This window comes from Hemitrygon akajei, chromosome 19 (assembly GCF_048418815.1).
Source record: "Hemitrygon akajei chromosome 19, sHemAka1.3, whole genome shotgun sequence".
NCBI classification, from domain to species: Eukaryota; Metazoa; Chordata; class Chondrichthyes; order Myliobatiformes; family Dasyatidae; genus Hemitrygon; species Hemitrygon akajei.
The window spans coordinates 38,733,398-38,748,678 of record NC_133142.1 but is presented as its reverse complement, the minus strand read 5'-3'; the positions used below and the strand labels follow the sequence as shown (position 1 = coordinate 38,748,678).

Here is a 15,281-nt window from a genome sequence, read left to right as displayed (position 1 = left end):
CTTATACCTTGACAGGTTTTGTACAGAAATAACAGACAAAGTAGTTCCAAGGTGATAGAAACCAATAACACATCTGTGGAGCTTCTACTACCTGATGATGCTGACTATATTATTGAAGTGAAGACATTCAGCGATGGTGGGGATGGAATCAGCAGTGCTCAGATCAGGATTCCAAGAATGTCACGTAAGTTATCTTTTTTTATATGTATTGCAGATAGCAGTTATTCAGTTTAATAGAGAGTAGTTCTATTGTATTAAAATACACCTTTTTGTTTTGATGCAAACTACTATGTGTAGCAGCAGTTCTCTCTCATTCTACTGCAGCTATGTTGTTTGGAACTATGCTATGTGCTGCCACTGAAGGAAAGAAGACATGCTGATCCCTTCTCACTGATGTATCTTGGATAGTCTAAACATGCTTTACAAACGACACATTAGTATTAGTTTACGGACTTCAGTCATTGATCTTGATTGTGAAATATGCTGAAAATGGAAGTGTCACATTTGTTCAATTGAACTGGTATAACATTCTAGAACTGGAGCAAGGGTGAATGCTGTATTTGTTCATCTTTATTTTGAATGAGCTATGATCTCCATTAAGACAGCAGGTCAAGGAGTTTCTTGAATGTGCGAGAAGAGATGGTTTAAAAAAATCTCTGCATACTTTAAAAAAACATGTTGATGCACTGTGGAATGAATATTGCCATGCATACAACCTTTGATATGGCAACACTGGATACAAACTTTAGCTGCAAACTAAAGGTAATCAGTCACGACATTTGTGAAAGAATAGACACCACCACAGAAAATGCAGGGGATAAATTATCATCGTCGAAGAATTTTAATTAAAATAAGCAAATGGCTAGATTGTTGCTGTTTTTTGGGGGGGTAAAGGAGAGCAAGGACTTACTTAATCCAGGGGGATAAAATTTCTTCCTAAAATTGAGGTGAAAGTGGTTAGAAATCATTGATTGTGGGTCTTATTTTCAGTTAGAGGAATGTTTCATCTCATCAAAGAGAATCCTAGATATGTTTGACACAGTATGAGACATTTAAAGTTTGTAGAAAGATCAGAAGAAACATACGGTTGTAATAGTAGGTGATTTTAACTTTCTACACATTGTCTGGGACTCCCATACTGTAAAAAGGCTGGATGGGAAAGAGTTTGTCAAGTATGTTCAGGAAAGGTTCCCTAATCAGTGCATAGATGTCGCAACTAGAGAGAATGCGATACTAGATCTCCTATTAGGGAATGATACAGGGCAGGTGACAGAAGTTTGTGCAGGGGAACACTTTGTATCTGGTGATCATAATGAGTTTGTATATTCCTGTCAGAGTAAAACGCCACCTAGTACATGCTGAACCATTAACTTGCCTGGTCCCATCCCATCCACCATAGCCCTCCGTACCCCTCCCATCTATGTACCTAGGACTGGAAAATTGCAAATATTACTCCACTCTTTAAGAAGGAAGTAAGCAAGCCACATAGTCTAACTTCAGTGATTGGCGAGATGTTGGAGTCCACTATTAATCTGAGGCTTCAAGGTAGTTGGAGGTACATGAGAAAATAGACCAAAACCAGCCTGATTTTCCTTTAGAGGAATCTTGCCTGACAAACCTGTTGGAATTCTTTGAGGAAATAACATGCAGGATAGACAGAGCAGAGCCAGTAGATGTTGTTTACCTGGATTTTCTGAAGGCCTCTGACAATGTACTGCACATAAGGCTACTTAACAAGTTAAGAGCCGGAATTACCGGAAAGACACTAGTGTGGATAGAAGATTAGCTGACTGGCAGGAAGCAAAGAGTGGGAATAAAGGATACCATTTCTGGTTGGCTGCCGCTGACTAGTGTTATTTCACATGGGTCTTTGTTAGGACTGCTCCTTTTCACATTAAGTGTTAATGATTTGGTTGAGAGAGTTATTGGTTTCATGGCCAAGTTTGAAGATGGTGCAAAAACAGATGAAGGAGATGGTAAAGTTGAAAAAGCAGGGAAACTGCAGAAGGATATAGACTTCAGGAGAATGGGCAAAAAAGTGGCAGATGAAATACAGTGTCAGGAAGTGTATAGTCATTCACTTGGTAGAAGGAATAAAGGTGTTGAATATTTTCTAAATGGGGAGAAAATTATGAAATCAGAGGTGCATAGGGTCTTGGGGGTCCTCGTGCAGGATTCCTTAAAGGCTAACTTGAAGATTGAATCAATGGCAAGGAAGGTAAATGCAATGTTAGCATTCATTCCAAGAGGACTAGAATATAAGAGCAAGGATATAATGCTGAGCTTTTATAAGGCATTGGTCAAACCACACATGAGTATTGTGAGTAGTTTTGGGCTCCTTATCTAAGAAAAGTTCTGCTGGCATTGGAAAGGGTCCGGGGAGGTTCAGGAGAGTTTTTCCAGGAATGAATGGGTCAATGTGTGAGGAGCATTTGATGGCTCTGGGCCTGTACTCACTAGAATTTAGAAGAATGAGATGGAATATCATTGAAGCCTACCAGAAATTTAAAGGCCAGTAGTGGGGGAGTTTAGGATCAAAGAGCACAGACTCAGAATAGAGTCACATCCATTTAGAACAGAGATAAGGAAGAATTTTTTAAGCCAGAGGGTGTTGAATCTGTGCAATTCATTGCCACAGACAACCTTGGAGGCCAAGTTATTGGCTATATTTAAAACGGAAATTGTTAGGTTCCTGATCAGTCAGGACTTCAAAGGTCATGGGGAGAAGGCAGGAGAATGGGGTTCAGATGGATAAATCTGCCAAGATGGAATAACAGAGCATATATGATGGCCTGAATAGCTTAATTCTGCTCTTATGTTTTCTGGTCTTATGCATACACTCTGATGCCTTATCTCTACACACTTCAATGTCTTATTGCAGCTGCCCATCCCAATTCATTTTCCTGCAACACTTTCGAGTTTGCTTGATTGTTGAATGTTAGTTGGGTTTCTGTTTTACCAGCCTTGAGGCGTTTCCTTCAATTATCTAAATTGTCTTTTAAATACTGATGTGACTTCTGTTTTAGTCAGCTTCTATATTCTGCAAAGCCTCAATATTACCTTCAGAAATAGGTGATAATTTACTGTTTTGTTTACCAGTCTTTTAGTAACTAATTACAGCATCCTTATTGTTTGCTGCTGACAACCTGGAGGATTTAGGATTATTTGAAGCAATGAAATTAATGAATTCAGATTTTGAATAAAATTGTAGGTATGCTAGCAGAGAGATTCTGAGAAATTGTGCATAAATGCATTCTCTCTGATCACTGAGTTTGTATCACATCTACAAGGAAATAAATTTTCAATAATGTTCATTGAAATCACACGACAGTTATTTCAGTGAATTTGTGATTGACAATGTGATATATAAAATGGAAAGTGAATCAGTGCAATAATCCCAACCAGGGGGACTCCAAGTACATATTGCCTGATTTTACAGAGAACCTACTGATTTAAGTAAAAGCTATCCAAATCATATCTGATTTGATTTGAACGGTACAGGAAGAGGAATTTAGAAGCAAATTACTGGAAAAATACACAAAGGTTTTTCAATAATGTTTTACATAATGTTTTGAGTAATCCTTGTCTCAAATCACAATAGTTCTCTTATTTAGCCTCTCATGGATGTATGAACTTATCCAGACTCAAGACAGATCTCTGTCTGCTTAGGACTTGCCTGTCCAAACCAATATTACTTGGCAGTCTACCCAATGTTTTATTTTCAAATTGATGAAAAACATAGAGATAGCCTGATTATAATACATCAAATATGACTTTGCAGTACTGGCCTATCAAGAAAAGTACCTCTTAGATAGGTCCCAAGTTTACCTTCAATTGTTCTCAATCCCAATCAACATATTTAATGCTACTTCTGATCCCTCAGCCCTCTAGTCTTTTGACCTACCTGGTCTCTATCTAACTCTACTGTCTGGCACCACATAATCTTGATGCTCCCTCCCTGGCTAATCATGAATCTAATCGTTCTTCTAACCACTCACTCATCACCTGATTCGAGGGACAACTCTGGCCCTCTCCTCAATCCCCAACACAAGGCTTCAATCCCTCCTGTCCCACTCCATCTCCATATGTCTAGATGTAGTCTTATTTTCTCTCTCCCCACCACAAGCAAAGTCAAGGTTCGGATCTCTCTCCACCCATCTCAACATCTCTTGGCTAGATCATGAAACCATATATTTCACTTATTTTATGTCTCTTACATTTGTTTTTCATCTCGAATGTGATTCTGGAACTGCTGGAGCCTGTGATTTGTGGTTTGGAGATCGTTTGGGTGTTCCAATTCTTTGCAGTCTGCAAGAGGGTTTCAGGAGGCAGAGACAGCATGCAGGATTCACATGGTGGGCAGGCTGCGAGCTGATGTTCAACTTCATTGCGCCGATGAAGTCTTCCATTGTTCACTAATTAAAGTGACGAAGGAGATTGAAACATTGAGGTGAATGTGGAAGCTTGGTGATCATTTGGGTGCTTCAGTGATCTGAGGTCCCCGAGAGGATTCTGGGAGACAGAGGCAGCGTGCGGGAACCTCGTGGTGAGAAGCTTGCAGGACAGAGCACAAGCCGTTGTTTGACTCCATTTCACCGATTAAAGCGATGAGGGATATTAAAGCATCGAGGCAAGTGCGGGGGGTGAGTGCTGGCTGCCTGTCTTTTGATGGCACATCTACAGCGAGGGAGAGGTCTGTCCCTGGACCTGGAGAGTGTTCCCCAGGTTTTCTGCATTTTGGATGTGGACCTGGTCTATAGACTTCTTCTCATTCTTATAGTTTTTTTAATATATTCTGTGGTTTTTGCCAAATCTTTCTTTTTGTCTATGTGGGGAGTGAGATTTAGGACCAATGTGGCTGTTCTATATTGTTCTTCTTTTATGTGGGAGGAGGGATTTGGGGTTAAAGTGCCTGTTCCATTTTTGTTTATTTTTTGTATGGGGAGGAGGGATTTTTGGGAGTTTGATGATCGTGCTGCCTTTCTTTTATTTCTGGGTTTCATGGCTACCTGGAGAAGAAAAATTTCAAGCTGTATACTTTGATAATAAACAAAGCTTTGAACCTTTGAACATCTGATCTAAGGCATAATTGTGTCTTCAGCCAGAAGCTACCTTGAGTACCCTACCTGTCCAGCTGTGCACCCCTTACCTCCCCCTGTCCCCAACCAAAGTCAACTGAGGACTCAGCTACTAAATATACATTTCCATTCCTGAAAATGTGAAAACCCTTGGGAACTCATGACCACAACTGACAGAGGACTGTCATCTTAAATTATCCTCGTCAGTGTAGTTGTATCTTCCGATGGTAGTGGACCTAGTCACAGATAGCCTAGTAAGCATTGCTTTCCTGACAAAGCCTTAGTGAGGGACTTTTACAATGATTTAACAGCTTTGCAAATGATTTTATCAAAACTCTAGTTGAAATTAAACTTAGCTAATTCATCTCAGACCTAGGTCCGGTGCAAAGCTGAAACTAAAACAATGTACATGATTATTTTGCGTACTGCACAAAAAATAATGAAAAGAGTTCATGAATACTCTACCATTAAATTATAAATTTAATGTACTGTATGTATTCTGCTTGAATAACTTCAGATCTACAGTTACTTTATGCGCACCAAGTAAATGTACAAATTTTAAAATAATTTGTTTTTGAGTTTAAGCATGCTTCTAGGAAATTCTCAGATAAGACAAAGACAATGCTGAGACTTTAATCATAGCTTGGCTAAATGCAAGCATTACTTTAGTATGATGTTTGATAAATCTTAAATACAACTGAAATTTTTGAAATAAATGTTTCTGATATTTTATTTGTCAGACATCTTCGTTCTCTTCCTTTCAGAGACTTGATTTCCTTCCCTACATGTTAAATAGATGAGGTCCACAAAAGGCACATGTGATCCATGGGTCCTTGGTAGATCAGATTCAAAGTTGACTTGACCATAGAAGCCAGAGAGATTCATGAAGGAGAGTTATTTTAAATGCAGTTCTGTGAGCAATGCTGTTCTGACAAGATCTGTGCTGGGACCTTTGGTGTTTGTGATATGTGTATAATTATTTGAATGATAAAAGTAAGTGCACTGATGTGTAAGACTCAAGATGGCACAATAATTGGTGGACTTGTGCATAGTGAGGAAGGTATTCAGACAATTCAGCAGGATACAGACCAGTTGGAATGTAGCCATTTAGCTCTTGTTGCATTTGCCAATGCAGTGGGTATTCCTGTGACAAGAGACCTCGCTGAGGATGGTTACGACCCAAGTGAAGGAGTATCCAAGGCTAGGACATAGAAACAGTACGAAACTGAAATGAGAACTGAGCACTAATCAAGACACTAGGTAACAACCCAAGTTGAGCTTATGGTTGAGCATTGAACCTCCGTTCAGGTACTTCTTAAATACTGAAATCCTGGCACCAAAACATGGCACCTAATTAGCGGGATGGTTCTGAATCCTTAAAGATGCCAGGCCAGCTATCCATACTCCGGAGAGTGAGAGCATTGAAATTCCGGAAGCTGGCACGTTGAGTGTTTTGTATCAGTTCAAAAATTTAATTTAGTTTGTGCTCCTGGTTGTCGTCTTGCTTGGTGTTGTCATGCTTCTAATATAAATGAATAAAAATCTGGTTTATTATCACTTTCTTATGTAACATGAAATTTATTGTTTTGTGGCAGCAGTACAGTTCAAAGACAGAAAATTTCTCTAAATTGCAAAAAAGTAGAGTAATGGGGTAGTGTCATGGGTTCAGGAATCATTCATAAATCTGATGGCAAAAGGGAAACAGCTGATTCCAAGTCACTAAGTATGGATCTTCAGGGTCCTGTTCCTCTTCCTTCATGGTAGTAAGAGCAAGAGGCCATTTTCTGGATGACGAAGGTCCTAAATGATGGATGTCGCCTTCTTATTGTACCCAGTTATTTCTATTGTTGTTAAGTTCAGGTTAGCATCAGTTTTTCCAATATGCCCACTGCACTCACATGCAGCAAGTGGGCTTGTCCTCTGAGTGACGAAATTGTTTCCCTTTGATTCCTGCTAGTTGTCTTAAAGCATAAATGCAAGATCTTTTCATTTGGTGGTTTCAGGAAGAAAAGTTCCAATGTCAGTCACCATGAGATCCAGTAACAATCACAATTCAGCTGAAGATGGCAGTGAAGACCAATTAAGTTGACTGTGCAATTGTGTGATGAGAAAAACAGTAGGGGTTTTCTCCAAACTATATTGAGTAGGCAGAAATTGTTTTGATGAGTATCTTGCCTTAAAGTTATTGTGATGCCATGTAAGATGTGATATCACTTTGGTGAAAATTCTAATCAATGAATTGAAAATTGTGCAGGTTCCAGAATAAAGATGTTCAACTGGACAGCAAGGTTAAAAATTACTGCACATTCAGTACTGCCTTGAGCATTTAGGAGTCATGTGCAAATACATTTATATTACCTATGCTGTAACTATATATGCTGGCATTATATTTTTATAATTTTAATATAGTTTATCACTTGTTATAAGTTCATCACTTATTAATACATGAAAGGGCAAATATATTTTTCACATTGTTTGATGTGCAATGTTAATAATTCAAAATAACTGAATTATTATACAGATTATTATAACACCAACTTTTTCACGGCAGATGTTTCAGCAGCATGCATTGAAATTGCATAAAATTCCATGGCAGGCAGGATAGGAAAAGTCATGCAAGCAGACTGATTTGGTACGGATATGTTGATGTTTTACTTCAATAAAATTTCTTGGAATTGAGATAAGAATCTGCAAGGTGTGATGGAATAGCAAAAATGCAGTGCCTGTGTGTTATCTTGCTATGTTTGGCTGAGCTGGCCTGCAAACAAGCTTGATCTCATCCTTCAGCTATTCATTCTACCTTTAGTTTGCTTGGATAGATGGAACAGTCAGATATTTGAACATAATGTAAATATAAAAAGTGCAACTCATTGATGCATTCTGCCTGAAGTAGCCTTATTTGTTCAATTTAAGCTTGATCCAAGGTACCAGTGTACAAACCGGTAGAAGTCACAAGCTAATTTTGTAATTAATGTAATTTCTGTAATCAGTGTAATTAATAGAGAATACCAGATCTAAAACATAAGGAGCCCAACATCATGACACTATCAGGAAATTGGTGACGGACAAATTAGAACTTGCACATTCACAGATAGGAGTATGGATCTTCCAAACCAGCTAATGCTTGTAGGTAAAACTGAGAACAGTTGTATTCAAATACAGCCCAGGCCAGCATTGTACTTTCAGCTTCATACAGTGGATCACAATGATTATAATTTAGAGTTACGTTGTATGATTAGCCTATGCCAAGAAATATGGTGAGATTTGAACTTCCCAAAAACACCAATAACGTGTTTAGTTTTGAAATGTAGTATCTTAACGGCCCTATCAATATTTTGCCCACTTACCCTTTCTGCAACAGTCCACAAAAGGATGTTATTCAAAATAACAAACTGTTTTTTTCTTAGATCTCAAATTGTTAGGACAGGACAAAACTAGAAATAAAAGTTTCTGATCTGATCTGCTGCATATCCAACCATTCCAAGTTACCTTGAATGGATCAGTTTTGCTGCTCCCATGAGCCAGTATTGTACTTTTCAAAATTGGATAAAATCTGACACTTCCTAATTGGGAAACCACAATCAGTGCAGATCAGTACTAACATCTCTACAGTTCTCACTGACAATAAATATAGGTGCACCTCAAGGATGCGTGCTTAGCCCACTGTTCTACTTTCTCTATACTCATGACTAAGTGGCTAAACACCACTCAAATGCCTTCTATAAATTTGTCACTGACATCACTGTTGTTAGTAGAATCTCAAATGGCAGCGAGAAGGTGTATAGGAGTGAGATAGATCGAATGGTTAAGCGGTGTTAAAGTAAAAACCTCTCACTCAATGCCAGCAAGACCAAGGAATTGAATGTGGACTTCAGGAAGAGGAAGCCAGGAGAACACACATCAGTCCTCATTCAGGAGTCAGTGGTAAAAAGTAAACAGCTTCAATTTCCTGGGTGTCAACATCCCAGAAGATATATCCTGGGCCTCAGAGTGTGATGGAGAACATTCTGATTGGTTCTTGGCAGCCTGGCATGAAGGCGTTCATGTCTTTGCACTATCCTGCTGCAATCAACAAATTTCACATCATCAAAACTTCAACTCAGGGAAAAACAGGTCAACGTTTCAAGCCAAGACCCTTCATCATCTCATAAGATCTTGCTTCAAAATGTTAATTGTTTTTCCATATCTATCAATGCTGTCTGATTTGATGAGTTCCTGTAGCATTTTGTGTGTGTTGTTCAAGATTTCCAGCATCTACAAAATCTTTTGTGTTAACATTATCTCCATTGACAGCCTGCAAATACTTCCTGGGGCAAATACATTCCCCACTTTCAATATCATCCTTCTTCCTTTGATTCTGTGGTCCACCAAACTCTCCTCTCAGATTCCTTTCTTTAGCTCTTGCACTTATCACTTCCCAGCTTCTCACATCATCCCACTCATCCACCTTCAGCCTCACCTGGTCTCACCTATCATCTGCCAGCTTGTACTCCTGCTCCTTCTCCCATATTCTTAACTGGGTTTCCCTTCATTTCTAGGTCTGATGAAGGGTCTCGGTCTGAAATGTTGACAGTTAATTTCCTTTCATTGATGCTGCCTGAATTCTTTCTGCCTTTTATGAGTGTTGCTCAAAATTTCCTGCAGCAGCAGAATCTCCGGTGCCTTTCTGGGACATTGCTGAGATCACAATGCATTATAGACCAAAACCATAAACTACAGATACCGTATATTGTTAACATATAGTGCACTTAATTCATATTGTGAATAGAGTACAGTCTTAGAGTTAACACAAGATTAGTGCAATCTTTCCTTTCAGTTAGTCCTGACGAAGGGTCTCGGCCCGAAACGTCAACAGTGCTTCTTCCTATAGATGCTGCCTGGCCTGCCACATTCCACCAGCATTTTGTGTGTGTTGATTAGTGCAATCTGGCCCAGTTTCACTGTAGGAAGTAAAGGCAGAAAAATTAAATGAAAATTCAGAATTTATGAATGCAGTTTGTCACAAAATAGATAGATAGATAGATAGATAGATACTTTATTCATCCCCATGGGGAAATTCAACATTTTTTCCAATGTCCCATACACTTGTTGTAGCAAAAACTCATTACATACAATACTTAACTCAGTAATAATATGATATGCATCTAAATCACTAACTCAAAAAGCATTAATAATAGCTTTAAAAAAAAAAAGTTCTTAAGTCCTGGCAGTTGAATTGTAAAGCCTAATGGCATTGGGGAGTATTGACCTCTTCATCCTGTCTGAGGAGCATTGCATCGACAGTAACCTGTCGCTGAAACTGCTTCTCTGTCTCTGGATGGTGCTATGTAGAGGATGTTCAGGGTTTTCCATAATTGACCGTAGCCTACTCAGCGCCCTTCGCTCAGCTACCGATGTTAAACTCTCCAGTACTTTGCCCACGACAGAGCCCGCCTTCCTTATCAGCTTATTAAGACGTGAGGCGTCCTTCTTCTTAATGCTTCCTCCCCAACACGCCACCACAAAGAAGAGGGCGCTCTCAACAACTGACCTATAGAACATCTTCAGCATCTCACTGCAGACATTGAATGACGCCAACCTTCTAAGGAAGTACAGTCGACTCTGTGCCTTCCTGCACAAGGCATCTGTGTTGGCAGTCCAGTCTAGCTTCTCGTCCAACTGTACTCCCAGATACTTGTAGGTCTTAACCTGCTCCACACATTCTCCATTAATGATCACTGGCTCCATATGAGGCCTAGATCTCCTAAAGTCCACCACCATCTCCTTGGTCTTGGTGACATTGAGACGCAGGTAGTTTGAGTTGCACCATATCACAAAGTCCTGTATCAGTTTCCTATACTCTATTTTTGAAATTCAAAGGGAAAACAAGACAGGATATTTATCCCAATTGTAGCTGAGTTAAAGGGTTAAAAGAAAAAATGAACAAAACTGGAACCTGTTAATGTATGTGAAAAATCTATTGGAACTTGAAAATTTATAGTGATCATAAAATTAATTATGGTAGTCATGGGAGATTTTACAGGTCAGTTGGGAAAATGAGGTTGGTAATGGATCTCAAGAGGGCGAGTTTGTTGAATGCCTAAGAGCTAAAGCTTTTTAGAGCAGTTTGTCATCGAGCCTACCAGGGAATCAGCTATACTGGATTGGGTGTTATGTAATGAACCAGAGGTGATTAGGGAGCTTAAGGTAAAAGAACCCTTAGGAACCAGTGATCACAATATGATTGAGTTCAACTTGAAATTTGATAGGAAGAAAGTCAAATCTGATGTAGCAGTATTTCAGTGGAGTAAGGGGAAATTACAGTGATATATTAGACGAGTTGGCCAAAGTAAATTGGAAGGAGCTGCTGGCAGGGATGTCAGGAAAATTTTTAATTGGGGAAGGGCAAATTATGAGGCTATAAGGCTAGAACTTGTGGGTGTGAATTGAGATGATGTTTTTGCAGGGAAATGTACTATAGACATGTAATCGATGTTTAAGGATCTCTTGCAGGATGTTAGGGATAAATTTGTCCCAATGAGGAAGATAAAGAATGGTAGGGTGAACTAACCATGGGTGACAAGTGAGGTGAAAAATCTAGTCAGGTGGAAGAAGGCAGCATACATAAGGTTTAGGAAGCAAGGATCAGATGGGTCTATTGGGGAATTTAGGATAGCAAGAAAAGAGCTTAAGAAGGGGCTGAGAAGAGCAAGAAGGGGGCATGAGAAGGCCTTGGTGAGTAAGGTAAAGGAAAACCCCAAGGCATTCTTCAATTATGTGAAGAACAAAAGGATGACAGGAGTGAAGGTAGGACCGATTAGAGATAAAGGTGGGAAGATGTGCCTGGACGCTGTGGAAGTGAGCGAGGTCCTCAATGAATATTTATCTTCGGTATTCACCAATGAGAGGGAACTTGATGATGGTGAGGACAATATGAGTGAGGTTGATGTTCTGAAGCATGTTGATAATAAGGGAGAGGAGGTGTTGGAGTTGTTAAAATACATTAGGATGGATAAGTCCCCGGGGCCTGACAGAATATTCCCCAGGCTGTTCCACGAGGTGAGGGAAGAGATTGCTGAGCCTCTGGCTAGGATCTTTATGTCTTTGTTGTCCATGGGAATGGTACCGGAGGATTGGAGGGAGGCAAATGTTGTCCCCTTGTTCAAAAAAGGTAGTAGGGATAGTCTGGGTAATTTTAGACCAGTGAGCCTTACGTCTGTGGTGAGAAAGCTGTTGGAAGAGATTCTTAGAGATAGGATCTATGGGCATTTAGAGAATCATGGTCTGATCAGGGACAGTCAGCATGGCTTTGTGAAGGGCAGATCCTGTCTAACAAGCCTGATAGAGTTCTTTGAGGAGGTGACCAGGCATATAGATGAAGGTAGAGCAGTGGATGTGATCTACATGGATTTTAGTAAGGCATTTGACAAGGTTCCACACGGTAGGCTTATTCAGAAAGTCAGCAGGCATGGGATCCAGGGAAGTTTGGCCAGGTGGATTCAGAATTGGCTTGCCTGCAGAAGGCAGAGGGTCGCAGTGAAGGAAGTACATTCAGATTGGAGGGTTGTGACTAGTGGTGTCCCACAAGGATTTGTTCTGGGACCTCTACTTCTCGTAATTTTTATTAACGACCTGAATGTGGGGGTAGAAGGGTGGGTTGGCAAGTTTGCAGGTGACACAAAGGTTAGTGGTGTTGTAGATAGTGTAGAGGATTGTTGAAGATTGCAGAGAGACATTGATAGGAAGCAGAAGTGAGCTGAGAAGTGGCAGATGGAGTTCAACCCGGAGAAGTGTGAGGTGCCTGAAGGGTATTAGAAGCAGATTCAATATTACTATTCCTGAGGAAATGACATAACAATTGGAAGGTAAAATCATTGCAAGTCAAAGGGGAAAGGACTGGGAATTTGTAGTAGGGCCACAGTTACAGCTCCAGGGACTCAAGCTCAATTTCAACTTCAGGTGCTGCCTTTATGGAATTTGCAAATTCTCTCTGTGACATTTGGATTTCCTCTGGGTTCTCGAGTTTCCTTAGAGCAGATTAATGGCAAAATAATTCATCAGGAGTTGATGGGCCTGTAAGAGGGCAAATGAAGGATACAGGGAAGTAATGAGATTTTTCACTTTGGGAATGGGACTATTCATGTTTCATTATAGGATTAATCATTCAAATCTCGCAAACAGTTGGCAGAGTTGCAATGGAGCATGCAATTTCTTCACCATGTTACACTATTCTATAATGTTGTTTTCTGCTGTGGTGCTAAACAATTATGTATGTGTCTACTATTGTATTTTCCCAAAACATAGTTTCAACTAAATTCAGATTCCTGCCTGAAAGAATGAGTAGTCCAAAACTGAAAGTGGATTTTCTTTGTTAAATCGTGCTTTACTTTCTTTGATTATTTTATTTTTATTTAATATTTATTAAAGAAGGGGTAGTAAGTAGGCCGTCATGCCTCAGAATCTCTGGGCTTGTGGCCAGGTTTGAAACCTACTTAAAGCATTTTTGAGATAAGTCTGTAAAATGGTGGACACACCACCTCCACAAAATATGTGATTTTGGATCCTTATACACTTCAATTCCCCATCAAGAAGGCCTCAAAACCCTCCGCTACTTTCTGGACAATAGACCTCACCAGTTCTCCAACACCACCACACTCCTCAGGTTGACAGAACTGGTACTCACACTTAATAACTTCTCTTCCGGCTCTTCCCACTTTCTTCAGATCAAGGGTGTAGCTATGGGTACTCGCATGGGCCCCAGCTATGCCTGCCTCTTCGTGGGTTATGTGGAACAGTCTATGCTCCAAATCTATACTGGTACTGCTCCCCAACTTTTCCTTCAATACATTGATGACTACGTTGGTATTGCTTCCTGCACACATGCTGAGCTCGTCAATTTCATCGACTTTGCCTCTAACTTTCACCCAGCCCTCAAATTCACTTGGTCCATCTCGGACACTTCTCGCCCCTTTCTCGATCTCTCGGTCTCCATCTCTGGAGATAGACTGTCCACTGACATCTTCTATAAACCCACTGACTCCCATAACTACCTTGATTATACCTCTTCCCACCCTGCCAAATGCAAAAATTCTATTCCCTATTCCCAGTTCCTCCATCTCCGCCGCATCTGCTCCAAGGATGAGGCTTTCCGTTCCAGGACATCCCAAATGTCCTCTTTCTTTAAGAATCGTAGTTTCCCTTCTGTCATCATCAATGATGCCCTCACCTGCATCTCCTCCATTTCCCGCACTTCGGCCCTCACCCCATCCTCCCGTCACCACAACAGGGACCGTGTTCCCCTTGTCCTCACCTACCACCCCACCAGCCTCCAGATCCAGCATATTATCCTCCGAAACTTCCGCCACCTTCAACAGGACCCCACCACTAAGGGCATCTTTCCCTCTCTACCCCCTCTGCTTTTCGCAGGGATCGTTCCCTCTGCGACTGCCTGGTCCACACGTCCCTCCCCACAGATCTCCCACCTGGCACTTATCCCTGCAAGTGTAAGTGCTACACCTGTCCCTACACCTCCTCTCTTACCGCCATTCAGGGCCCCAAACAGTCCTTCCAAGTGAGGCAACACTTCACTGGTGAGTCTGTTGGGGTAATCTATTGCATCCGGTGCTCCTGGTGCGAACTCCTCTACATCAGTGAGACCCGACGCAGATTGGGGGACCGCTTCGTCGAGCACCTACGCTCCGTCCACCACAACAGACAGGATCTCCCGGTTGCTACTCACTTCAACTCTGCTTCACATTCCCATTTGGATATGTCCATACATGGCCTCCTCTACTGCCATGATGAGGCCAAACTTCGGTTGGAGGAACAACATCTCTTCTACCGTCTGGGTAGTCTCCAGCCCCTTGGTATGAACATCGAATTCTCCAACTTCCGGTAATTCCCTCCCTCTCCCTTCCCTCATCCCACTTTCACTCTGTCTCCTCTTCTAGCTGCCTATCAACTCTCTCATGATTCTGCCTTCTTCTACTACCCATAGTGCTTTCCCCTTAGATTCCTTCTTCACCTCTCCTGCCCTTCCCCTCCCTGCTCCCCCTCCCCCACCCCTTGATCTTTCCTCTGATTGGTTTTTCACCTGGCACATTCCACCCTCCCCCCACCTTCTTTATAGGGCCCCTGTCCCCTCCTCCTTTAGTCCTGACGAAGGGTCTCAGCCTGAAATGTTGACTGCTCCTTTCAACGGACATTGCCCGACCTGCTGAGTTC

The 15,281-nt window shown here is 41.0% G+C and overlaps 1 protein-coding gene across 9 annotated transcripts in view; it reads left to right on the top strand.

Annotated features, from left to right (window-relative positions):
* Nucleotides 1-15,281, top strand: part of LOC140741889 (contactin-4-like) — a 2,152,419-nt gene that overhangs the window by 2,045,407 nt on the left and 91,731 nt on the right. For all 9 annotated transcript variants that reach the window (XM_073072410.1, XM_073072411.1, XM_073072416.1 and 6 more), the window contains one exon: nucleotides 16-184. In XM_073072410.1, the coding sequence (XP_072928511.1) occupies nucleotides 16-184 (169 nt within the window). The remainder of the gene's footprint in view (nucleotides 1-15; nucleotides 185-15,281) is intronic.